Source organism: Mesocricetus auratus, unplaced genomic scaffold, assembly GCF_017639785.1.
Source record: "Mesocricetus auratus isolate SY011 unplaced genomic scaffold, BCM_Maur_2.0 Super-Scaffold_4256, whole genome shotgun sequence".
NCBI lineage: Eukaryota > Metazoa > Chordata > Mammalia > Rodentia > Cricetidae > Mesocricetus > Mesocricetus auratus.
The window spans coordinates 56447217-56474238 of NW_024429182.1; the positions used below are offsets into that span (position 1 = coordinate 56447217).

General features: G+C 48.4%; 1 protein-coding gene across 3 annotated transcripts in view; it reads left to right on the plus strand.

Moving 5' to 3' along the window:
* The window catches only part of Cars1 (cysteinyl-tRNA synthetase 1), a 51170-nt gene that overhangs the window by 15996 nt on the left and 8152 nt on the right, over positions 1–27022 (plus strand). For 2 of the 3 annotated variants that reach the window (XM_040750898.1, XM_040750908.1), the window contains 15 exons: positions 1081–1172; positions 2397–2485; positions 3115–3211; positions 3817–3915; positions 5844–5993; positions 18141–18281; positions 19311–19399; positions 20607–20728; positions 23470–23582; positions 24141–24269; positions 24649–24778; positions 24860–24963; positions 25306–25403; positions 25675–25864; positions 26887–26955. In XM_040750898.1, the coding sequence (XP_040606832.1) occupies positions 1081–1172; positions 2397–2485; positions 3115–3211; positions 3817–3915; positions 5844–5993; positions 18141–18281; positions 19311–19399; positions 20607–20728; positions 23470–23582; positions 24141–24269; positions 24649–24778; positions 24860–24963; positions 25306–25403; positions 25675–25864; positions 26887–26955 (1712 nt within the window). Of the gene's footprint in view, positions 1–1080; positions 1173–2396; positions 2486–3114; positions 3212–3816; positions 3916–5843; positions 5994–18140; positions 18282–19310; positions 19400–20606; positions 20729–23469; positions 23583–24140; positions 24270–24648; positions 24779–24859; positions 24964–25305; positions 25404–25674; positions 25865–26886; positions 26956–27022 lie in introns of those variants that run through there. The other variant, XM_040750918.1, reaches the window with a different exon arrangement.

A 27022-nucleotide genomic window follows, 5' to 3' on the forward strand; every position in this document is an offset into this window, starting at 1 on the left:
GTGTCACCTACAGGCAATTTCTCATAGGAGTCACGGGTAGCTGGAGGCAAGAGAAGTATCCATGGTGAGGGAAGACTAGGACCAGGACAGCTCAAGACCTTCCACCTGTGTGCAGCAGAGGTGAAGGGATTGGTGGACTGGGCACCTTACAAAGGTGCATTAGGATCTGCCACATATGGCCAAGTGAGATCCATGCACATAGACTTGCATAGGGGAGCAGCCCAGGGCCTGGCTCTTGGCAGGGCTAAGGAGGAAGGCAAGTATGTCCCCACAGAGCACAGGAGCAGGCTGTGGGTAATCACATGGTTTCCTAGGGGCTTCTGTCAGCATTACTGAACTGAGATTGTGAGGCTTGAGGCATCACTCTTGTGACAGCTTAGATGGCAGATTAGGGCCAGCCTTTCTCAGGGCTAGAAGCAGATCTGTCTTTGGGGAAGGATCTACAGGCCTCAGACATACGCTATGTAGAGACTGTGCCGTGTAGTGTCCAGAGAGCAGGCGCTGCCTGAGAAAAAGGGGGTGGGCTGTGATGTCTGTCAAGCCACTGTGAACTAGTCTGGGTAGGGGTGGAGGTACAACAGGCTTGTATCTAAAGGTTAGGGTCAGTCTGGTTGTGGGGCCAAACAGGCTTATATCCAGAGGTTAGGGTCAGTGTGGCTGTGAGGCCAAGGCAGGTTTGATGCCAAGGACAGAGATGAGGTGCTAGAGCTCATTCTCACCCTGACCTTTGTTGCACCCAGTGGTTAGAAGGTGGCCTGTGTGTCACAAATTGTTCAGATTCTTACCTTGCCCAGACAAAGGCTCCTGAGAGGTAGTGGCAGCCATGCCTCGTTTGTTGGGATGCAGCACTATGCAGAATGTGAACTGAAAAATCACAAACCTTGCCTTTAATCCCAACACGAGGGAGGCTAAGGCTGGGGGATCCTGAGTTTAAGGTCAGCCTGTACTACACAGAAAGTTCCAGAAAGGCATGGGCTACAAAGTGAGAACTTGTCTCAAAAGCACAGTTCCATTGTTGAACCCATGTGTTGAGAGCTAGTGGTGACCTGCTGTGTGACCTGTCTACTCTTCTGTCTCCAGGTAAAGGCCGGCGAGTGCAGCCTCAGTGGTCCCCTCCAGCAGGGACTGAGCCCTGCAAGCTCCGCCTATACAATAGCCTCACCCGGAACAAGGTAAGGATAGGATGCCCTGTGCCCTTGCAGAGCAGACTACAGCCTGTTAACCACATGGCTCCATGTTCCCTCATCTTGGCTCAGGGTACTCCTGTGCTGTGGCCTTTGCAACCCAGACAGAGCTATGCACTAAAAGTAGGGCACAAGTACTCTGTACACAATGCTTTGGGAAAGCCTGCCTGCTGGCCTTCCAGAATTACCCAGGCATGAGTGCTCAAGGTCATCATCACAGCCAAGCCAAGTGCTGGCAGCTTTCAGGAAGACTCATGGCTATCTACATTGTTCAAACCAAACAGATCAGGGAAAGTGGCAAACCTGCCAGATGATGTTGGAGCCAGCATGGCAGGATGCCAGCACAGGCTCTTGACCTAATAGACTCATCATGGTTTGCTTTACTTAGCTCATGGCCATGTGCTAGGTTTCAGAAAGCTCTCCAGTTGTGGGCTGAGGAGACTGTTGTTGTTTGTTTTAATGTTTTATTTCTAATTATGTGCATATGTGGGAGGTGGGTATGTGCATGTGAATATGGTGTCCACAGAGGCCAGAGGCTTCAGATCCCTTGAAGCGGAAATTACTGCTGCTTGTGACCAGCAGCATGGGTGCTGGGAACTGAATTCAGGCCCTTGGAAGCAGTGAGCACTCATCCAGCCCCCGGCTGGGTTTTTGATCAGTGCACATGCTTAGCAAGCAGGAGATAGTCCCCTCTCCTTATGTGACTCACTGATAATGATGCCCCCAGAGAAGCGTGAGAGTGTCGGGTGCTCTGGCCTCTAAGCCAGGTTCCTGTGGGAGAGTCAGACCCTGGCTAGCTGCTCTCAGCCTTGTGCTCTTTATCTGAAGAAGACCGCATCAGTACCAACCTCCTGAGGTGACTGGCTAGAGCGGGTAGGATTCAGGTTAGCTGAAACTTCTATTCAGCTACCATTTTCACAACAGTAACTTTGTTCCCTTCCCTACTCTGAGGAAGAGGAGGAGGAGGAAGGTCCAGGGAGGAGGGCTGAGGGTGCCCTTGCCAGGCTCCCACTGCAAGCTTACTGACTGCCATGACTTATCAGTAAAGCAGGGACAAGAGGGTCTTGCCAGTGTGGCTCAGGCCTGTCATCTAAGTATGTGGGAGGTGGAGGTAAGAAGATAGTGAATTCAAAGCCAGAGCCTGGCTCACAAATGACTCCTTTCACTGTGCCGTGGAGTTTCTGGTGATGGCATTCCTTGTGTTTTAACAAGGATGTATTTATACCTCAAGATGGGAAGAAGGTGACGTGGTACTGCTGTGGGCCGACTGTGTATGATGCATCTCACATGGGACATGCCAGGTAGGTCTGGTGCCTGGGGGTGTACACTGCTGGAGGATTAAAGAGAGCAGAAGGGAACATGCAGAGCCTGTGGTTGCCATCCTGGAATCTGCCCACACTGCCCCTACCCCAGTAGGCTTGTGATGTGTCCATGACTTGCAGACTTTGGTGTAGTGTGTTGTGACCCCTTCCCTGCCACACATAAACACACATTCATGGGTGTGGCTTTTCAGAGTTGATGGCTGATGGGATAAAGACCATGGATCATGCCCCTAACAAGGCTAAGTTTCCTTAGCCCTGGTTCCTGGTCCGGAAGTGCTGAGGGCTGTAAGGTTTTAAGATTTGGGACTGTTTGCATATGAACAAGAGGTCTTAGGGATGGAACCCACACTGAAACACAGCATTTACTTATTTCATGTACATCTGCTATACATGGCCTAAAGGTAATTTAACTTCTTAACAGTTTTGTTTATAAAACGTTATTTCATAGCATGAAAGTTTCTATTTGTGGCATATGTGGTTGCTCAGACAACTTGGGGTTTGGGGGTGTTTCTGGTTTTAGGGTGCTCAGCCTGTGCGTCTTCTTCTTGGACTGTTGGGTTCATGGGCAATGTGTACCAACTGGAGAACTGTGCTTTCCACTGCTTTAGGTCCTACATCTCTTTTGACATCCTGCGGAGGGTGCTGAGGGATTACTTCCAGTATGATGTCTTTTACTGCATGAACATCACGGACATTGATGATAAGGTAAAGGAATGCCTAAGTTAACATTCAGATCTGAATAGGTGATGTGAGAGGAAGCAGGACTTTCAGATAAGAAAATACAGCTGCAGAACATCGCTTAGGAGGCAGATTGTAAGTTTGAGGCCCGTCTGAACTGCTTAGGGAGTTGTAGGACTGCTTGGGCTATATGGATGGAAAGATGGGCTAAAGGACAGGCAGGCTAGGTCTGACTTAATAAACCCTGAGTCCCTGCTGTGAACTGATGCCACAGTTTATGCAGATGTAGGGTTGTGTGCACAGGCACATAGATGGTGGACATCTGCACATTCGGATCATCAGCTAAGTGTCTATCATTCCTGGTGCTTTATGGAGCAGGCCCACTCTGTATCTCACTAGCTGAGGAAGCTGGGGCCTCAGTTACCTATCCTTACACACCTAGAACTTGACAGAGCTCAGACCCACTTTATAGGTACAGGTGGAGGGTGGTAATGGTGTCCCACAGTGCCACAGTGTTTGGGACCTGTGGCTGCCCCATGCCCCTTTACCTTCACTCAGAGTTGCGGTGTGAGAGTAGTTCTACACATGGGAGGGAGTGGACTCAGATCATAACCAGTTTTCTGCCTTGGTAGATCATCAGGCGGGCACGGCAGAACTACTTGTTTGAACGGTATCGGGAACAGAAACCCCCAGCTGCCCAGCTCCTGAAGGATGTCCATGCTGCTCTGAAGGTAGGCCCTGGACACCACCCTGTCTCCTTGAGCCTCTTACGCCCTGGGCATGCTCCTGTCTAGAGTGGTGTGTAGTTGGGTTTTTTACTCTTTACTTTTTGGGCGTCTGCCACCCAGCTCCCAAATAAATGCACAGAGACTTATTTTTACTTATAAATGCCCAGCCTTAGCTTGGTTTATTTTTAACTTAAATTATTCCGTTTACCTTTTGCCTCTGAGTTATTACCTTTCTCTATTTTGTATACCTTTCCCTATTTCTTACTCCATAACTGTGTGGCTGGCCCTTGGTGTCCTCCTTTTCTGCTTTCTTTCTCTCTCTCTCTCTCTCTCTCTCTCTCTCTCTCTCTCTCTCTCTCTCTCTCTCTCTCTCTCTCTTTTTTTTTTTTTTTTTTTTTTTGAGACAGGGTTTCTCTGTGGCTTTGGAGGCTCTCCTGGAACTCTCTTTGTAGACCAGGCTGGTCTCGAACTCACAACAATCCGCCTGCCTCTGCCTCTGCCTCCTGAGTGCTAGGATTAAAGGTGTGCTCCACCAACGTCCGGCTACTTCTTTTTTTCTTTTTTTGTTTATTCTCTCTGCCTGGCAGCCCCACCTATCCCTCTTCTGCCTCCCTATTGTCCACTCACCTCTCTATTAGACCAATCAGGTGTCTTAGGCAGGCAAAGTAACAAGCTTCACAGAGTTAAGCAAATGCAACATAAAAGAGTGTAACATATTTTTGCATCATTATACAAATATTACACAGTATAAATGAATGTAACACATCTTAAAATAACATTCCACAACAATGGTGTTTGATTTGGCAGTCATTCCCAGGATAGTACTCAAACCAGCTGCATTGGGGCACCAAAGCCACAGCAGGTGTCACTCCTGCCAGGTTCATGAGATAGTCACCAGGGCAAAGTTCTGCAGGATATGATATGGAGTGGGTGGAATGCTAGGCGAATATCTGCTCTGTCTCCCTCCCTCTTGGTGATACCTGACAGAGCTGCTGTCTCTGGTCCTCAGTGTCAGACAACCTGATGCCCACTTCTGACCACAAGGCAGACATGTGATCTGTAAGTCCTTGTCACATTCACACTGCTATAACCTCCACAGAGGAAGTATATCCTTTCCAGTTCCACACCTTTACTCTGAATAAGCCTCCTTTTAATGTATAGACTCTTACATTAGTGTCTTAGTTATTTTCCTATTGCTGGGGTAAAACACTATGACTGAGACAACTTATAGAAGTTGACTTTGGCTTATGGTGCCAGAGTGATGAGCCCATCATGACTGGGAAACATGATTGCAATTAGCAGGCATGTTAGTGGGAGCAGGAAGCTGAGAGTTCACATTTTCAAACACACACATAAAGCAGAGGGAGAAAACTGGAAGTACTGGGGTGTGGCTTTAAGCTCTCAGAACCTGCCCCAGTGACATACTTTCTCCCCAAACAGCATCACTACCTTGGGACCAATTGTTCAAATCCCAGAGCCTATGGGAAACATTTCTCTTAAACTATCATACTTATGGTAAGAATGGATCATTCTGCTTCTTGTCACATACTACCCTTAGCAACTACAATAACAACTGCTGGGATGCTCATAGCATTGTCTCTAGGAAGAAAATAGGCCTAAAGTTAGAGCATAGCTATTCTTGGGCTGACAGGGCTAGAAGCTGGTGGAGCAGGCACCCCTTTGACATGGATATGTCCATCAGCTGTTGGGTCTTGCTGGATATACACTTTCTTACACCATTTTGCATGGGGAGCTGGCAATTTGCTCAGTAAAGTTAAGCATCCTGTCTAGCCACCTGTGAAGAAAGGCAGCAGACTGCCTGGGAGCTGAAATCTGGACAATGGGAAACAGTGCTCTGATGCATTGGGTCAGTTGTAGGAAGCAGGGTCCTCACTGTGCCTGACATATTTGGTGTGTTCTTATGGTTGTAGCCATTTTCAGTCAAGTTAAGTGAGACAACAGATCCTGACAAGAGGCAGATGCTGGAGCGGATCCAGAACTCTGTGAAGCTTGCCACAGAACCACTGGAACAGGCTGTGCACTCTGTCCCCTCTGGAGAGGAAGTAGACAGCCATGTGCAGGTGAGCTCTTCTGTGTCTTAAACAGCCATTTGTATACAACGTCATACTCTTGCACAAGATTAGTCCACATTCAGAGTGAATGTGACCCAGACCAGTGGCTCTGTTCTTAGGTGCTCAGCCAGTGTCCCAACCCACCTGGGAACCCCAGCCTCTGGAGTCCCACTCCCCAGGCATGGAGCTCAGCACCAGTGAGTTGAACCTGGCTTCCGTGTGTACTGATATTGCAACTCCCTTTCCCCCATGCTCCCTCCTACCACTTCTACTTGGAATGCAGGGGAGCAGCCTTCTGTTTTCCCATTCCACAATTAACCACTGGATCTTCCCCCACATTTCTTGGTAGCAGAAAGCAGAGCCAGCAATTGAAGGTGAAGAGAACCGCAATTTGTAGTTGGCAGTGGAGCTGGGGCTGTCACACTTGCCAACTCTTCCATTCCTGAAAAAGCCTCCTTGAGACAAAAGTGAGTGAGGGCATATGCCCTCTGTCATTCCACCATAGCGGTGCTCTGAACACACAGGGCTCTTCCCCTTTCTGCTAGCTCCCCCTGCTGGCCACTCTTTAACTCAAGGAAACCAGACAGGAGGAACATGGCCTTAGCTGTCAAGCAGCACAAAGGGTGCTCAGGAGAGACCTGGGTTTGTGTCCACGTGGGCCCCACCTGAGCTAACTGTTCCATATTTTGTTCACTTTTCCTGTTAGGGTTTCTCTCTTCTCTGTTCCTACATGACAGATTCTGGTGATTATGACAAGTCCATGTTGTTAACCTTGAGGGCCATGTGCTTTCTCCCAGGTTGTGTTTTTTTGAGATGGGCCCACATATCACTGCCATTCCTCTGGGGCAAGTTTCTCTCTCCTGCTTTTGAAGCCTGCAGTCAGATGACCAACAATCCCACTAAAGTCCCCTGTTCTCCCATCAGTGCCCATCTTAAAAAATGGCACACATGACCGGGCGGTGGTGATGCATGCCTTTAATTCCAGCACTTGGGAGGTAGAGACAGGTGAATCTCTTTGAGTTTGAGGCCAACATGGTCTACAAAGCTAGTTCCAGGACAGCCAGAGCTACACAGACATACCCTGTCTCAAAAAACAAACAAGACCAAAAAAAAAAAAAGCTGCCATCTTAACCCTGTAAGCACTCATATCTCAGTACCAAGATCTGCCACACTTCCTTGCCTCTGTACCCACCATCCACCACCAGAGTTTACCACCGTCTCAGACTGAAGCTACCTATAAAGCACTGGGTGCCCAGCCCCTTTCCTAGACCCCTGGCACCACATCCTACCTTTGTCTGATTATTTAGGGACCTTGAGTAAGTGGGGTCTTCATTCTTTTTTTTTTTTTTTTTTTTTGGTTTTTCAAGACAGGGTTTCTCTATATTGTTTTGGAGGCTGTCCTGGAACTTGCTCGGTATAACAAGCTTGGTCTCAAACTCACAGAGATCCACCTGCCTCTGCCTCCCGAGTGCTGGGATTAAAGGCGTGCGCCACCACCGCCTGGCTGGGGTCTTCATTCTTATTGCTGGCTTCTCTCAGCATTGTGTCTCCTGGGTTCATCCATGTTGCCGTGTAAGCCAGCATTTCTATCCTTTCAACTCCAAATGACCTTCCATTGTGCCATGGACACTGGCTATCCACTCCTGTGTCTATGCACATTTATATTATTCTAGTGTTTGCTGTTGTATTACTGAAAACATAGTGTGCAAGTGTTTGTTCAAGACCCTGCTTTTAAAAGCTTTTTGCATATGCCCGAAATGGAATTGCAAGATCCTACTTTGAATCTTTCGTCAGCATTTTGAGGAATGCCATCCTGTTTACACAGCACGTTTGCACATTCTCACCAGCTCTTGTTGCTCTATACCTTTGGTAACAACCATCCCAATGTATGAGGCAGTCCCTCTTGTGGCCTATGATTGCATTTCCCAGCTGCCAGGGGTATAGCCTATCCATGTATGAGCTGTAATTTGTTATCTCTGTATAAGTTCCTTGAAGTTTCTTTAGGACACGTTCTAGCATATGGATTTGCTGAGTGTTAGACCATATATTTGGGTTACTTGTGGGAGTTCCCAACACTGACCATACATCCCCAGTTCTCTGAAGGTCCTAGGGGAATCTGTGGAGTTGTCTTGTTTCTGAGATTGATCACAGTGACACAGGTAGGACACCATCATGCTGAGAATAGAAATAGACAGATGCTGCACAGCTCTGAATCGACCTACACCCAGGACAGAGCACGTGCTGCCCTGGCAAGATCAGCCGTGTAGGAACCACATCTCCCAGGGAAACCCACAGGAGCCTCAGCAGTTAGGGCTGTGGTTTCTCCACTCAGCACAGTCAACAGCTTAGACTCCAGGAAGCAAAGTGAGGGTTCCATCCCTGTGGTCTCCAGTGATAGAGCAGAGCCCATGGGGGCTGCTGCAGCAGGGCTAGGCAACCTTGTTCCTTCTCCTGTAGATGCTTGTGAGTTCGCCAGTGACCACATCCAGCATGTGCTCTTTCACCTGTCTCAATGGTGTTCCCTTCTTCCTTTGCACCAGTCAAGGAAGTGTTTGAGGTAACACCTGTGACTTGAATACCTCTCCCAAAGTCTCCTGAGACAATTTTGTTGCCTTCTTGTGTATGGTGATTTGGACCCCTGTCCTGCCCCTTCTCCTGGGGTGGTTGGCCTTTTTTTTACATTCAGAAAGTATCCTACCATCTCACTATATATCCCAAGCTAGTCTAGAACACTCTGTGACCTGGAACACATGATCTTCATCCCTCACTTCCAGAGTTCTGGGGTTGCAGGCCTGCTGCATTGTTCCCAGTGTTTTCCTTGTTTGGGAGTGACTATTATTTTGTCTCAAGAAATCTATCCCACCATTCTCCTGTGTTTTCTTTCAAAGGCTGTAAAGTTTTAGAATTCCCCCCTGGAAGTCATGCACATTGCTTTATGAATGACTGAGGGAGGATTCTGCCTTCTCCTAGCTAGGGGATGCCTTCCTTTCCTGGGGGCTATAGTGCCGGGACATTCTGCATAACTCCTATGTGGACTCTGTTATTTGTATTGTCCAGCCCAGCAGACGCACCTACTGCCAGTCTGAGAGGAAATAAGTTTTGGTGGAGTCCTGTGGCACATGGAATATTCCAGACCATTTTACTAGGTCTGTTGATCCTCTAGATCTGTCCGCATCATCAACCCTTGCCTGTTCTTTGTTGCCTCTTTCCTTCATTCTATTTTTTTAAGACTGGGGTTTTTTGTATGTTTATGTATGTGTGCTTGGTGAGTTTATAAGTACCACATGCATACAGGAGTCTATGAAGGTGTGAAGAAGATATTGGATCTCTTGGAACTGGAGTTACAGGCTGTTATGAGCTGCCATGTGGGTGCTTGGAACGGAACCCAGGTCCTCTGGAAGAGCAGCCAATGCTCTTAACCACCAAGCCATCTCTCCATCCCAGCCTTCATTCTCTGCTCTTTACTTCTTAGTGGGTGAGCTCATTTTCTATTTTAAGTGGGGTTTTTTGTTGTTTTGGTTTTTTTGTTTGTTTTTTAGAAACAGGGTCTCCCTATGTATCTCAGGCTATCCTGAAACTCACTGTGTAGACCAGACTGACCTCAAATTCACAGAGATCCACCTGTGTCTGCTTTCTAGATGTTGGGATTAAAGGAATGTTGGGATTAAAGGTGTGTACCATCACCCCAGGCCTTGTTTGCTGGTCTGATAGCACGTGCTTGGAGAACTTTTGATAACCTTTCTAATCTTTTGAAAAGTCTGTTTCTTGTTTCCAAGTGCACTGCACTTTTCACATCAACTTAGTTGCTATTTGGGTGAGACTCATTCTCCAGCAGAATGCATCTATCTAGTCTCAGGTTGGGGACATTGCCTTGTACCAGAGAGGATTCTGTATTCTTTGTGCTGCGCCTCCTTTCCTCAGCCATGTTGTTGGGATTCTCTGTGTCTTTGCTAGTTCTTTTGACAGTTTATCCTATTGATACAGCAGTTTAAAGTCTACTGAGAAGAAGGTCCTCTGGTGCTGGGCCATTTGCCTCTCCTGTCCTAACCAGACCACCTTCCTTCTTCCCCTTCCCTCGCTTCCTTCCATGCTGGAGCTGAAACCCAGGGCTTTCTTACATAGGTGAGCACTCTGCCACCACACCAGCCTTTTCTCCTCCCCTTTTTGGGGTGGGGGTGAGTCTCCTTCCTTGTGTTACTCAGATCAGCCTTGAATGCTGTCTTGATGCCTGAACCTATAGATTGGCTAGGATTGTAGGTCTGTGCTACCAGGACTGGCTATTTGGTTTTGTTTTTTTGGTTTTTTCGAGACAGGGTTTCTCTGTGGCTTTGGAGGCTGTCCTGGAACTCGCTTGGTAGTCCAGGCTGGTCTCAAACTTACAGAGATCCGCCTGCCTCTGCCTCCCGAGTGCTGGGATTAAAGGCGTGCGCCACCAACGCCCGGCTTGGCTATTTGGTTTTTAAAGATCTTATTTTTACCATGTCTTTAGACTCAGCAGGCAGAGCTCTGAGATTTCTGGGCCAGCCTGGTCTATAAAGTAAGACTTTGTCTCAACCAAATCAACAAACAAAAAGATATGTCTTAGAATGGAGTCTGAGTCACAAAAAATAAGAGGTTATGTGGTTCCTGCTCCCTGCACAACTCCCCCATCAACAGCGCCCCACCAGAGTCGTGCCTTTGTTGCCATCTGGCAGCCTGTAGTGATAAGTAGTTGTTTGGCTTTAAGGTCAGCTTTCTAAACATTGGGATTACACATGTGACCACATGTGCTATGTGTCCTGTGTGTTTGGACCTGTGGGTAAGGACCTGGATCCATCATCACAGACCTAAAGCTGTGTGTGCCCCACATGCTCCTCTCTCCCCTGAGTTCCCAGTCGCTGCTGCACCTCATGTGTCTCTGCAGACAAGCCTTCCCCAGGTGTGACTGAGTTGCAGTTGCATAGTTGCGTTTCCAGACTGGCTTCACACCCAAATGTGAGAGATTGCCCTCTCCTCATCCCCTGTACACACCAACAACCCTTCAGAGATCCCTGCCAGACACCCTGCAGTTCACTCAGTTCTGATACTCACTCTGTGAAGATGGCCTCAGAACCTATGAGGTGAAGCCCTTACAACTTTCAGGTGCCAACCCCAAGTAACAAGCTGTCACCTACCTTGTGACTAGTCAGCTGTGAATCCAGGGTCCCCACAGTCCTCCTTGACTTTAGTCAGTTTGCCATGACCAGTCACAGAACTCAGGGAAACAACTGAGATACGCGTGCCCTAGCTTCAGCTACCCAGAACTGCCCAGCTGTGTCCTTTGACTTTTTTGTGAGGTTTTTATTGTTTGTCTGTTTTATTGTTTTTGTTCTTTTTTTTTTTTTTCAAGACAGGGTTTCTCTGTATTGCTTTGGAGCCTGTCCTGGAACTTGCTCTGTAGACCAGGCTGGCTTTGAACTCACAAAATCTGCCTTCCTCTGCCTCCCGAGTGCTGGGATTAAAGGCGTGTGCCACTAACGCCCAACAGCTCATATCTTTTTAACTAATATCCATATCTCATTGTTTGGATGCACCCTTGCACCCTTTGTTTATCTGAAAGGTGTCTTGCTTCTAGTTTTGGCAGTTATAAATAGAGCTGTTCTAGAGAGCTGTGTGTGGTCTTTCTGTGGACCTAAGTTTTCAGCTCTTAGGATAAATAACAATGAGTGTGCTTTCCAGATCATTCAGCAGATGAATGATTGTTTCTTAAGAAGCTTCCAACTGTCTTCTAAAGTGTTAGGACCCTTCTGAACTCCACAGGCCTTGAGAGTTCCCACTGCTTTGTCATCAGCAGAGTCCTGAAGACTCTGCCACCATCATAAGTGTGGGCCTTTTGGTAGTTGGGTTGGGTTTATTTGTGTGTGTGCGCGCGCGCACGCACACACACACACACACAAAATCAGAAGATAGAGTCAAATACTTGGAATCTGCAGTGATGGGCAGTTATGAGCTACCCATTATGGGTGCTGAGATTCAAATTAAGGTCACCATGGCTGAGCATTGAGTGTTCTTAACCTCTGAGCCATCTCTCCAAACACAGGATCTTTATATTGGCTCTGGCTGGCCTGGAACTTGTTACGTAGACCACGCTGACCTAGAACTCAGAGATCCACCTGCTTCTGCCTCCTGAGCACCTTAAAGTATGCACCACTGTGCCTGGTTCTGCTGTGTTTTAATTTGTAGTTCATTGATGACATGTGTTATCAAGCACTTTTTCATGACTGTTCAGAGCTACTTTAAAGAACAGTTTTTAAAATGTTGAGCTCTCAGGCCTGGAGAGAGAGCTCAGTGGTTAAGAGAACTGACAGCTCTTCCAGGTTCAATTCCCCACACCCACATGGCAGCTCACAACTGTCTATAACTCCAGTTCCAGGGCATCCAACACCCGCACACATACATGCATACAGATAAAACACAAATGCACATTTAAAAAAAAAAAGTTGATCTCCAGTTGTTCATTGCTACTGGTAGCAGTTACATTTCTGTTCCTGTGATAAAACGCCATGAACAGAAGCAATTTAAAGAAGGAGTTTGGGGATGGTGGTGCAGGGTGGTGGATTATGGTTTCAGAAGGAAAGTCCATAGTGGTGGGGGAGGCATGGCAACAGGCAGCCAGAGCAGGAAGCTAAGGGAGCAAACTGGAAGTGGAGTGAGGCTATAAACTCTCAAAGCCCATCTCCACTGATGCACTTCCACCAACCCTACCACCTCCCCAAATAGTACCGCATCAGGGACCAAGTCTTCAGATACCTGTGTCTGTGAGGGACATCCTCCTTCTAATCACCACACTGCTATACCGATTTGTTGACTGATTTTATTTACTTATTTGTTTGTTTGTTTATTCATTTGTTCATTCATTCCTTTCTTTTTGGGGTTTTCGAGACATGTTTTCTCTGTAGCTTTTGAGGCTGTTCTAGAACTTGCTCAGTAGACCAGGGTGGCCTTGAACTCACAGAGATCCAACTATTTCTACCTCCTGAGTGCTGGGATTAAAGGCATGTGCCACCACTGCCCAGCATGAGTGATTTTTTTAAAGTTACAATCTTATTTATTTGTCAGGGTGGGTGCACATATCACTATATGAACAAGGAAATCAGAGGACAGCTTGCAGGAATTAGTTATCTCCTTCCACTGTGTGGTTCCCAGTGATTGAACTCTGATTGTCAACCTTGGTAGGAAGTGCCCTTATCTGCTGAGCCATCTCACCAACTCATACTGAGTGGGGTTTTGGGCTTGCTTTTCCTTCCTTCCTTCCTTCCTTCCTTCCTTCCTTCCTTCCTTCCTTCCTTCCTCCTTTCCTCCCTCCATCCCTCCATCTTCAATAATGTCTGTCGTGTTATATGCTAGTTTTGTGTTACTGTGACAAATTCCTAAGGGAACCAACTTTTTTTTAAACATTTTTTTAAATTTTAAATAGCTTGTTTTACATGTCAGTCCCAGTTCCCTCTCCCTCCCTTCCTCCAGCACCCCTCCATCCCCCCATCCTCCCACCCTATTGCCAATTCCTTTCGCATAGGGGATATCTAGAGTCTATCATTTCATTCAGGGTAGGGTCCAGGCACTTCCCGAAGAGTCCAGGCAGAGAGAGCAACCCTTTTTGTGTTATGGACACACGATGTCTGTTAGTATTCAAGGGATAAACACTGATCCACTGCTCAGGACCCCATAGGTAGCCCAGGCCTCCTCATTGACTCTCACATTCAGGGGGTCTGGATCGGTCCCATGCTGGCCTCCCAGCTGTCGGTCTGGGGTCCAAGAGTTCTCCCCTGTTCGGATCAGCTGTCTCTGCTGGTTTTGCCAGCCCATTCTTTGCCAATTTGCTCTTCGCTCCTCTCTCTCTGTCGCTGGGTTCCTTGGCTTCTGTTCAGTATTTAACTCTGGGTGTTTGCCTCTGCTTCCATCAGTCACTGGATGAAGGCTCCAGGATGGTTATAGACATCAAGTTCACTATCAGGAATACGCATTCGAGGTGGTCTCTACACTATTGCTTAGCTTGCCAATTGGTGTCATCCGTTTAGATCACTAGAGGTCACAATGGTGCCTGATCTGTCTTCTAACCTATGATTCCCTCTTCCCCCTATCCTACCCGCCCCCAGTCAACCTTCCTGTTCCTCCACTTCCTACTCTCTCTTCCACTTCTCCCCCTCTCTATTTCCCAGGTCCCCTTCCCCCCACCCCGGGAACCAACTTTTAAGGAGAAAAGTCCCATTGGTCAGTTTCTGGGGTTTGGGTCCTTGGTTGGCCCTGATGCTTTGGGTAGAACCACAGAGTGTGGCAGGAGAGGCATGTGGAGGATGCTAATTTTGTGGCTATTGGATGTTTGTTGTTGTTTTTTGAAATGGGATTTCTCTGTGTAGCCCCGGCTGTCCTAGAACTCACTATGTAGACCAGTCTGGCCTCAAAGTCAGTGATCTTGCTTGTGTCTCCTGAGTTTTGGGATTAAAGGTGTGCATCACCACTTAACGTTTTTTGTGGCTATTGGAAAGCAGAGATGGGAAGGGACCACCCCGGTGACCTGACTTCCTTCTGCTAAGCTCTGCCTCCTCTATTTCACAGCCTGTCATTGCTGAGAAGGCAGCCCTGGGGCCTCTTCTTTGATACATGCTGACATCTTTGCCTGCTCTGTGACCCTCACAAGTGGTCTTTAGTTCCCCTGCTTATTTGGAACAAGCTGATTGGAGCTGGTCAGTGTTGACTGTTTCCTTCTTCTGGGAAGTCTCTGCTCGGATGAAGCTCTGGCAGGCTCCTCATTGGTTAAATAGCTCTCCTGAAGTCAGTGTCATAGGTCATTGTGTGTGACTACCAGAACACTTGAGTCTTGGTAAGCTATAAAGTATAGAAATCTATTGTAATTCCTGAGCCTAGAAAGTGCATCATCCACTGTCAGAGGCAGAATGGAAAAAGCTGGTAACCTAAACACCATTAACCTCACCTTCTTAGAGTATCAGCATTCACTGTGTCTGCCTTATGGCTTCTGGGGGACATGAAGCCCACGGTGGTCGGGCAGGCAGGCCTTCTCTCTACTCCAAAAAGGTCCCTCCTCCTTCCATTGTCCCACAGGCAATGAGAACCTGGTGGGGTTCCTGGAGGTAAAGCATTGTGACTGGCCCTCTGGGAGTTGTCCCTGGTGAGTTCACCCAGTCTCTTTAGTTATGTGTCACATTACTGGCTTTGCTGTCTGCACTGGCTCCATGGGCTGTCAATTCTTTTTTTGTTTTTTTTTTTGTTTTTCGAGACAGGGTTTGTCAGTAGCTTTGGAGGCTGTCCTGGAACTCACTTTGTAGACCAGGCCGGCCTCGAACTCACAGAGATCCGCCTGCCTCTGCCTCCCGAGTGCTGGGATTAAAGGCGTGCGCCACCAACGCCCGGCTGGGCTGTCAATTCTTGTATCCTTTATGGTGCACTCTGTTCTCCTGGCTGCTGTCGAGGCCTCACATTGCCTCTAGGATGCTAGAGTCTAGAGCTGAGCAGAGCTCGTGCTTCTGTTTGTCTCATGCCTGCTGTGTGGGTGGCGCAGTGTCCTCTACACTTCTTGCACATCCTCACTGCTGGCGCTGGAGCTAAAATCCAGTCTTCTTCACCACGTCCGTATTTATATATTTGGAGGCCTTCTGATTGTGGGTTTCAAGTTGAAGGTTGGTTTTTGCTGTGAGGTATTTTATCTCCTGTCAAGTGGACGGTGATTTAGTCCCTAGAAATATCCACACCCACTGACCTCTGCACTGGACGGCAGCATGGATTTGAAAGCCTACCTCTGCTCTCAGCTTCATGCCACCTCTTCCTGCACCTACCTCTGTCCCTCACTAAGTGGCCTGTGTATGGGGATAACTGTTGAAGTTTAGCCTCCTGCTTTCTGTCTGCTGAGTGATCTTGGACAGTCTACCTCAAAAAAATCAGTGTAGCCGGAGCTAACCTCTGCTCTCCTTCCTTGGTCCCAGGTGTGAGGCCTAGTGTCTTGGTTTCTTTTGGCCTCTGGGTGGTTGCTGCGTTGTGGGCTTCCTTCCCTGGAAGTAGTCTAGTAGTCCACAGCTGCCCTTTCAGAGCTTGCTTTTGAAGCAGTGCTAAGTGGGTATTGTCACCCAGCAACACATCAGTGGTCACCTTTGAAATAATGTTGTGTGTTGTAACTGAGTGGCCTGAAGTAACTGCCCCCACTTTTCTAAGTAGTACAAGTCAGAACACAGAGCTCCCTTACAGCTGCCAACCACACACTGTGATCTCTTTTTAAAGCTTCTGTTAGGTGTGTGAGCCATCTGCCCTCGTGCACCTCAGTCTCTGTGAGGTCAGATTCGCTTTCGTGACTTCCACCCTTTGCCCTGCTCTTCATGAGCAGCGTCGGTCTCCTCGCCCATAGCTGCTAAACGCAGGGTTCTGGGCTGGAGACATGGAGAGCCGACTTGGTGGGTAAGAGTAAGTTTGGTTCCCAGCACCCTTAACTCCAGTTCCAGGGGATCTGATGCCCTTTTCTGGTCCCTGTTTATACGTACACCCACATGACAGACACATGTATGCATACACATGAATAAAAAATAAAACTTTTTAAAAGCACAGTTTTCCCATGTCCACTAGAGCCCCTGCTGGTGGGTGCTGTCTGGACTTGGTGGCCTGCCTTTCCAGAGCTCCCAAGAAGCAGGAGGCTTCAGGCCATATACTGGCTTTGGGGTCATGACCTTTGAATGGACTAGATTTTGATGTCACCTACTTCATGGAGCCATCTTTCCCCTGGACAAGACAGTTCCTATTAGTCACACCTAGATGGGGTGCGGCTACCCTTTGAGTCTTCTGCTTTGACAGCTTTGAGAAGCGCTGTTTTAAGTTAGCTCTTGTACCTTAAATTAGCCAGTTTTTATTCATCTGTGTTCTGCCATGTGGCTTATTTATCTCTCCTCTGTACCATAAGTCTGACTTCTTCAATGTCTCACTGGCATCTCTACCTCTCTTCTCAAAGCTCTCTCTCTCCCCAGAAGTCCCACCCAACCTCTTCCTGCCTAGCTATTGGCCATTCAGCTCCTTATTAAACCAATCAGAAGCTACCTTGGCAAAGACCCATCTTCACAGTATAAACAAATATTTTGTGACATCAAGTCCCACTCTTTCCCCTCCAGCCCTGTCATGTTCTCTGGAATGTTTAATGGTTAGTAGATTTCATCTCAAAGTTTCATTTGTTTCTCTGTTTACACCTGCCTGAACTATTTCCATGTTATCTTGTAGCTTGCTGTTGCTTGTCATCTGAAGGTTATATTTTTCTAAATGTGACACTTATAGTCTAGATGTGACACTTGTAGGTACACACTACTTATCTGGGAACTCCCTTCTTTCTTCCTTCTTTTTTTTTTTTTTTTTTTAGATGCAGTCTGTATGTAGTCCTGTCTCACAGAGATCCCTCTCTCTCTCTCTCTCTCTCTTCCTCTCCCTCTCCCTCTCCCTCTCCCTCTCCCTCTGCCTCTCCCTCTGTCTCTGCCTCTCTGCCTCTCTGCCTCTCTGCCTCTCTGCCTGAGTGGTAGGATTAAATGCATGCCACCGCACCTGGCTTCCTCATTTATTTATTCATTTGTTTGTTTGTTTATGAGACAGTATTTTGCTGTGTAGTGCAGCCTGGCCTCAAATTGATAGCAGTCCTCCTGCCTCAGCTTCCTTAGTGCATTGAGAAAAGGCATGAGCCACCGTGCCCAGCTTCCTCTTGCCTTTTCTAGATTCCCTGCCCTTCATGTGGGGAAGAGTGTGAGCACCCTGAAGAGATCTGCCTTGCTACTTCCAGGAACACTGACAGCAGTGCCAGCCTGTGTAGTTCCCTGCATCCTTTCCTGCCAGCGTCCCTGCCACTGTCCTCCCTGGTGCCCTGGCTCTGCCAGGTCATCTGCATTTTGTATATCTACCTTTTGCTCTTTGCCTTGTACTCTTGTGACAGAGTGCAGACTGCTGGTGGCCTCACAGCCCTACACTGCTGGAGGTAATGTGCTCAACACATTCATCCTAGGAGGACAAGGACAGACATTTTCTCACCAACAGTGGGAGATGACAACTCATGGATCCTACCCTGCAAGGCTGGCTTTGACCTCAGGGCGCTGATTGGCTCCTGCCATCTTTCTGTGTGTGCTTGCATGAAAGCTAGCTCATGTGTAGATATCCTTTCTCTAGGTATTGCTGGAGGAAGCAAAGGACTTGCTCTCTGACTGGCTGGATTCTACAGGTGGCAGTGAGGTGACTGACAATTCTATTTTCTCCAAACTGCCCAAGTTCTGGGAAGAAGAGTTCCACAAAGACATGGAAGCCCTGAACGTGAGTGTCTTGGGTTGCCTGGTCCTTGGTTTCTCAGGCCAAGCTCTTCTTTACAAGTTGTGATTTTGGTAAAGCCAGAAAGCCTGTGATCCAGTGTCTTCATTTTGCAAGCTCAGTGGCTGAGTAAATGTTGAACTTGAATGAGGGGTGAGGAGATGCTTCTTCTTGTTTTAGTGTTTTCATGTGTATTCCCATGCCTGGCACTTGGAACTGCCTAGAAAAGAAGTCAGAAATCCGGGGTGGAACTAGCTGTGGCAGCAGAGACACCTGTGTTCCCCACATTCAGGAGGCAGAGGCAGGAGGATCTCAAGTTCATGGCCAGTCTGAACTGTGTTATGTGATCCTGCCTCAAGAATAAACAACCTTGGGCTGGAGAGGTGGCTCAGAGGTTAAGAGCACTGACTACTCTTCCAGAGGTCATGAGTTCAATTCCCAGCAACCACATGATGGCTCACAGCTATCTGTATTGAGATCTGGTACCCTCTTCTGGCCTGCAGGGATGCATGGAGACAGAACACAGTATGCATAATAAATAAAATCTTAAAAAAAAAAAAAACGTAAATCCCAACATTTGGAGGCAGAGGCAGGTAGATAGATCTCTGTGAAAGACCCTGTCTCAAAAAAGAAAAAGAATAAGAACATAAGGAAATAAATAGGGATCAACTGAGTTCATGAAGGACTCCCAGAAAGCAGGACAAGTCCATGTCACATCACAGTCTTCATGACTGCCTGGAGACCAGTGCTCAGGTGTCCTAAGTCTCCTGCTGCAGGCAGGCCCCAGACAGGAAGGTCTTTCTGTCTACCATGTGTCTCTTTTCCTGCTGAAACAGTTTTCTGGCCCTTAACCTTTATTTTGAAACAGTTTCAATGAGTTTTCTATGTGGGTCTTGAACTTGTGATCCTCCTGCCACAGTCCTTCTAGTAGCAGGGATGACACGTCTATGCTGTGGGTTCTGACAGTCATGTACTCAATGGAGGCTGAGGCTTTCAGACTGGTCTGGAGAAAGTGCTAAGACTCTTTCCCCACAGGTTCTCCCTCCTGATGTCCTGACCCGGGTCAGCGAGTATGTGCCAGAAATTGTGAACTTCGTCCAAAAGATTGTGGACAATGGTTATGGGTGAGCATGAGAAACCTCCCCTCCCCTGCCAGGCCACTCAGCTCCATGGGGAGAGAGAGTCTAGGTGTGGGGGCCACACCTTCTCACTCCTCAGCCCAGCACCTGACCTAAAGCTGCACTTGACTCCAGCTCTGCTGCAAGAACTTGGATTGCTTAAAGGACAAGGCCCTTGCCTGGTTCATGACATACATGGGACACACCACTGTCACAAGCATTTAACAGGGAAAATTGAGTCAGGGAGCTAGCTGAAGAGGCAGAACTGGCTATAAGCTAGCTCCCAACAGCCATTCTTTCGAAGCACTGTCACAGTCTTCATGACTGCCTGGAGGCCAGTGCTCAGGTGACCTAAGTCTTCTCCCCATGCAGACCCCAGGCATGGAAGGACCAGGTCTTTCTGTCTGCTATGTATCTGTTTTCCTGCTGAACCAGCCAGGGTGCAGAGCATCATGCCTGCAGGGCCCCCGGAAACATCAGTACCCTCTAGACACTTCATGAGTATGTGTCCTATTGCCTGGTTATGATTTTAGTGTAGACACTAACCAGCTCATGCTCTAGCATGTCTGACAGCTGGAAACTTTCCCACATCACTAACGTTAGCCTTTTCATGGGTTCCTCAAAGGGGGTTATGGATGGAACCCTGGTACCGCTGGCAGTACTAGATACCTTCTGACTGCACTACTGGACCTGACCTCAGTCACTTCTCTACTTGTTGGCTGCACAGACTAGAGAAGAGAGGACTATTCACTGCTAAAGTGCTACCTCACCCCACGTGACAAGTGGCTGCAGGGCAGCAGGAGACACTGGTCCAGCCAAGTGACAAGCCTGGGTCAGAGAGGACACTCCTCTGTGCTAGAAGAATATGCTAAAGACACATGGAGAGCCATGACAGGATCACAAAGTAGAATGCAGACACAGAGAGGAGAAGGTGTGTCGGATGGTGTTGTGCCATCAAATGGGGATGTAATCAAGTGGCTACAGTACACCAAGCAGAGGGTCTGTGAGGGACATCCTGCCTGACACTAAGACCGGCTACCTGTGCGTCAGGAGGCCTCCCTGTTGCTCCTACTCAACCCATGAAACTATGGCTTCTGACCACCTGCAGAGAGCAGAGGCTTGATGACCTTGGCCGTTGGCACTTCCCGGTCCCTCATGCTTTCTCTTCAGTGCTGTGGGGTGTGTCTGAGACCCCCTTTCCTCTTGTTTCCAGCTATGCTTCAAATGGGTCAGTCTACTTCGACACAGCCAAGTTTGCTGCTAGTGAAAAGCACTCCTATGGGAAGCTGGTGCCTGAGGCCGTTGGGGACCAGAAAGCTCTTCAGGAAGGGGAAGGTGAGAGCTCAGAGAGCCCATGTGGAAGCAAAGCTAAGCTGTTCCTCCTCACTCACAGACTACACCAGGTCTCTACCTCTTGGTCATGGTGGGTGCCCATGTATACTTCACAGGCACATGGAGAGCAGCCTGCTTTCCCTAAAAGAGTGCCAGGAATATTCTGCTCAAGACAGCATTGTTTAAGAAACAAAGAAGTTAGCCCTCTACTGTCCTGACGCAGGTCCTGGGCCTTCAGCTGCTGTGAGAGTCACTTAACAGAGAGGCACTGGACCTGGCCCTAAGCTATTCTGATGGAACACTTGACTTGACACAGAGGCCTTAAACATAGTTGTCAGCGTTTTCCTGGGTGAGGCAGGACCACATGACAACACTGTTGAGAAGTCTACCCACAGTGAAGCTAAGCACAGTATCACAAAACTCAAGGTTGGGAAAGCACACTGTTAAGATGAGGAGTAACTTTCATGGTAGATACATCTCCCACTGACCCTTTGTTTGTAGAGGTCAGGCTGGCCATAAAGATGTAGGCTTTATATAGAAATATCAGCTGTGGAGCTCTATTCTAAAGAAATACCAGAATTGAAAAGCTCAGCAAAAAAACACAGAAACCTTGGCAAGAGAGAGAGAAACTCAGTCAGCTTAGCATTGATGTTAGATCCAGTGGAGGATAGGTGTAGTATTTGGTATTAAAGAGGTGACTTTACAATGATAAAGCTGAGAGGGCTCCAGGACCATACACTGACTGACACATGTCTAGCGCCAGCCTTGCATACTTTGCAGAAACAGAGAGGTTGGGTTAACAGTGGAGCAAAAGTTTTGAATATGCTAACAGACATGGTTGAAGCAATCAAATAGCAGCTTTCCCTGTTTAAATTTTGTTTTTAATGTGTATAGTATTTGCTTGCATATATATCTGTGCACCAAGTGGTGCCCGACCGAGAAGGTCAAAAAGTATGGACCCCCTGAAATTGGAATTATATATGGTTTTGAACTACCATGTGGGTGCTGAGAAGTGAACCCAGGTCCTCTCAAAGAATAGCTAGTGTTCACAACCTCTTAGCCATCTCTCCATCCTCTGGGATCTTTCCCTTTAAGCCCTCAGACTACAGGCCAGGTACAGAAGGAAGTCTGAGAGCTAGTCCCAAACAGTCCTCTGATTGTCTGGCCACGGTGCAGATGTGCAGGTGTGGATGGGATGGAAGACTAGCAAGCTACCTGAGGTTTCTACTCCCGAGTCCCTCAGAGGAAAGGAGACCACAGAGGCACAGGGAGTCAAGAGTAATGCTGACCGCCAAGCACGAGTGGCTATGAATAAGCAGAAAGGAAATGAGCTAAGCAGTCAGGCATTAAACTAGCGGAGAACAGTTCATGGAGAGAGAGCAGAGGAGTTAAGGTGAAGGCAAGTTAGTGAATGACTTGGTAAGCTAGAAGCTGGCTCTCCACAGACACAGATAGCATGGAGAACATGGCTGTAGCCTAGATTGTGTGAGAGGCTAGCTGAAAGACCGAGGTATGGAGCCTCAAGAGCTGTGGTGCTGGATGCTTCTTGCTGGCAGAGGAACAGTAGGAAAAGGAACTGGAGCCCAGCTAAGGTCTGTCCTGGATGCCTCATGTTTCTGCATTTCTCTTGAAAAGATTATTTTCATTTTGTAGATGAGCACACACATAATGTAACAGTGATTGTCTTGGGGCCAGTAGGTGATGGCGGGAGTCCTGCCTACTCCAACATTATGCATTCAGGAGGTGTCCAGCATCTCAAACTGGTGTTTAGGATACCCTAGTAATGCCTCCCTCCACCACAGCTCAGGGCATCAAGCCTGGGCACTTAGTTCCTGAACGACGGAGCTGATTTAGATTCCAAGTCAGCCTTCTAGAACAGCAGCTCAGCCACACCTTTGCACTTCTGGAAAGGTTCATGCTGCAGCTGTGTGTACTGTTGGCCCCCAGAGCCACACAACCACTTAGCTTCAGAAATGGAGTTCACAGCTGAAGAGACAGGGCTTCCACAGGGCTCCATGGATGCAAGAATCAGATAGACCCTTACAGTTCAGGGCCTAAGCCTGAGGTGGAAAGAAGACATTCATTCCATCCATTCACCTAACATAGACTTGATCGTCAGTTTGGGGGACCAAGTCCCCATCTCCACAGCAGCTCTAGCTATAGGCCCTTCATGTACCTAGTGCCAGTGCCATCCTCTTGGGTCTCCAGCCATCTTATACTTGTGTGTTGCTGTCCCAAGTGCCTCTGGCCAGTGGTTCCCTCAGAGGATCTGGCAGGAAATGCATTGAGGCTACACCTCAGCTCTTTCACCTGGTGCTCTGTGAATCTAATTGTCACCACTGCCCTCAGCTTCTGCAGAGGGGTGCACAGCAGCTCAGCCACACCTTTGCACTTCTGGAAAGTAGCATGCTGCAGCTCTGGGCACTGTTGACCCTGGGTGCCCCAGAGAATCACACACCCACTTAGCTTCAGCCTAGAGTGTAATGACCTCTCCCACACACATAGAGTTCACAGCTGAAGAGACAGGTGTGTCTGTAGGACTGCCACAGTAGCTGAGACCCTGGCTCAGAGTCAGACTTAAGAGCTGATAGGCAGCGATTGCTACTCATATCTGTCACAAGTTAATTGGTTAATGAGAAGGATTAGCCATAGACACACAGAGTGGCCTTGAGGTAAGGTGCTGACACTCCTATAGGCACCTGTAAATGACCGTGCCTGCTTCCCTGAACCATTCACAATCACAGGTGACCTGAGCATCTCCTCTGACCGCCTCAGTGAGAAACGCTCTCCCAACGACTTTGCCCTGTGGAAGGCCTCCAAGCCAGGAGAGCCATCCTGGCCTTGTCCCTGGGGAAAGGTAAGTGAGCTACTGTTAGGAACAGGGACATTTAGAAGAGGTGATGTCACAGACTGCTAACATAGCTCCCTTAGTCCTCTAATAGGCAGCTCTAGTGATGGGGTGGGTGCTGGGAAAGGGTGGACAGTGCTGCTGGGACCAAGCCTGGTTCTGGAACAGTGGAGAGTTGCATGCCAACTGATGCTGGGCCTCTAAGTTAGCAGCTTCTCTTCTCAGGACTTGGTTTCCTCATCTCTTAGTGGCTGCCTCAGAGGCTTCTGCTCTGGGTGTCTATGCATGAATGTTGATGTTGTTGGCGCTGGAGGTCCAGATGACTATGTGACAGCCTTGTGGCAAGTCTTGTGTGTGTGGCTATTTGCCATTTGTTGAGTGCTTGGGGATCTAGAAATAATCCCAGGCTTTAGCTAAGCCACAGCCACAGAGACTGACTTTGAACTGTATAAACAGAGTTGCCTTTAGTTTGTCCTGTGAAGATTGGAAGCCATTACAGTGAAGTTCAGAGTAATGAAGGTCTGTGCATGTTTGGAATGGTCAGCAGGGCCCTTTGTGTCTTTCTAGGGTCGTCCAGGATGGCACATAGAGTGCTCCGCTATGGCAGGCACACTCCTGGGAGCCTCAATGGACATTCATGGCGGAGGGTTTGACCTCCGCTTCCCCCACCATGACAATGAGCTGGCCCAGTCAGAGGTAGGTAAAGACAGGTTGCCTTGCTGGAAAGGGAGCATCATGTCCTTCCTGCTCTGCTAGAGAGACGCCAGCAGCACCCTAAGGAAGAGCCTTAGGTTAACTTGACATCCATCTTGGGAGCTGAGGGAGAGCTGTATCCTAATCATTTTGTTGAAATCTCAGTGGTAACAGCTTGACCTTCAGGAACAGAGAGGCTTAGGTTCAGACCAATTGTATCCTGCTGGCAGGTCACCAGGGGATTCTCTTCAAGCCCTAGGTGGCCCACTTAGGAGAGGTGGCACCTACCTCATTCATGGTGCACACAGCAAGACACCATGCATTAGGTGTCCAGAATCTCCTGACAAGCAGCCAAGCCTTCCTCCCGTCTCTTTGTACTCAGGCTTACTTTGAAAATGACTGCTGGGTCAGGTACTTTTTGCACACGGGCCACCTGACGATAGCAGGTTGCAAGATGTCCAAGTCACTGAAAAACTTCATCACCATTAAAGACGCCTTAAAGAAGCACTCAGGTAAGCAGAGCTCCTGCAGAAACCATGGCCTGGGTACCAACAGCTGCTCAGGAATAATTGTGACCATGTGTCTGCCCCCAGCTCGGCAGCTGAGGCTGGCATTCCTCATGCACTCTTGGAAAGACACACTGGACTATTCCAGCAACACTATGGAATCTGCACTTCAGTATGAAAAGTTCATGAATGTGAGTGTCCAGTTCTTGCTAGAGGTGGAGGGCATTGTTTGGTGGTGTGCGTCTTCTGATATAAGCCAGGGCACAGTGATGCCACTTGGTGCCACTTCCTGAAACTGATAGCTGCAGAGCGAAGGCCATGTTCACATGTGGGACATTTCATTCTGACTCAGGCTTCCTGCCCAGGGAATTGTCACACGTTTCTGTCCTGAGGAAGAAGTGTTCTGTGTCTTTTGGACCTGTGTGCATTGTGCTGACAGATCTCCCCTCAAGTGACATCACGTCAGTAGGACGTCAAGTCTCTCTAGGTAGAAGGTTGTCCAAATGCCATTAACCTGACTTCCATAACTTCAGGAGTTTTTCTTAAACGTGAAAGACATCCTCCGAGCCCCTGTAGACATCACTGGCCAGTTTGAAAAGTGGGAAGCTGAAGAGGTGGAGCTCAGTAAGAAGTAAGATGGAGCCTTTTCCTTGGGAAGGGAGGGAGATCGAGTGTGTGTGTGTGTGTGTGTGTGTGTGTGTGTGTGTGTGTATGTAATGTGTCTTCTGGGTCAACTGATGGTATCTGTACTATGGTTTGTCCTGTAGCTGATGATCATGACCTGTCACATGTCAGATGTGCAGTACCTGCTGGTGGCAGTGACTCTGATTGTTGGACTCTGGAGAATTTCTGTGGTAGAACATCAGGGCTGACTATTGCTTCCATTCCTCTTCCTTGCTCAGCTTTTATGACAAGAAGACAGCAGTTCATGAAGCCCTGTGTGATAACATCGACACCCGCACTGTCATGGAGGAGATGCGGGCTTTGGTCAGTCAGTGCAACCTCTACATTGCAGCCAGGAAGGCTGAAAGGAGGAGGCCCAACCGGGCTCTGCTGGAGAGCGTTGCCTTGTACCTCACCCGCATGCTGAAGGTAAGCCTGGAGACAGGCCCATGATGGGAACTTAGCTTGAGTGGTACTGGAAGCTGCCTCATGCTGCCTGGCACCATCTTGGTCTGGGGCCTTCCTGGATTGTGGTTAAAGCCTTAGAGCCGGCCGGGCGGTGGTGGCGCACGCCTTTAATCCCAGCACTCGGGAGGCAGAGGCAGGCGGATCTCTGTGAGTTCGAGGCTGGGCTGGACCGACAGCCTCCAAAACAATACAGAGAAACCCTGTCTCGTAAAACAAAACAAACAAAACAAAACAAAAAAGCCTTAGAGCCATCTGTCGCCACAGCTGCTGGTCCCTGCTAAGCAAAAGCCAGTGTCAAGACCTTGACTCAGCATATCATGTGCAGAGCAGTTGTGGCTCCAGGCCACCATGCTCTGAGGCAGCACTCCCTCCCAGGCCAGTGGGACTTTCCCTGCCCTTATCCTTCTGTCCTTGTCATCAGCCTCTTGTGGCTTTTAGCTGGAAGAGGGTCAGAGCAACAGCTCTGAGCCAGGATGCACCATTGATAGACACAGGCACCGTGGGATAGCGTTATAGAGCTTGATACTGCTCTTCCCTGCTTCTCCATTGATAGACACAGGCACCGTGGGATAGCGTTATAGAGCTTGATACTGCTCTTCCCTGCTTCTCCATTGATAGACACAGGCACCGTGGGATAGCGTTATAGAGCTTGATACTGCTCTTCCCTGCTTCTCCATTGATAGACACAGGCACCGTGGGATAGCGTTATAGAGCTTGATACTGCTCTTCCCTGCTTCTCCATTGATAGACACAGGCACCGTGGGATAGCGTTATAGAGCTTGATACTGCTCTTCCCTGCTTCTCCATTGATAGACACAGGCACCGTGGGATAGCGTTATAGAGCTTGATACTGCTCTTCCCTGCTTCTCCCCAGCTACTCATGAGGACAGTTCTTGAGCTACTGGCCATAGGTGACACCTCACCTCTATCTATATCTTGTTCATCCTACTCACGGTTTGAATCCTATTTGTTTCTTCCCTCAGATCTTTGGGGCCATAGAGGAGGAGAGCCCCCTGGGTTTCCCCGTTGGTGGGCCTGGAACCAACCTGAATGTAAGTAAAGTGCACCAAAAGGGTCCCCAAGTGGTCAGCTGCTGCCACCCTCTGATTCTCACATCTG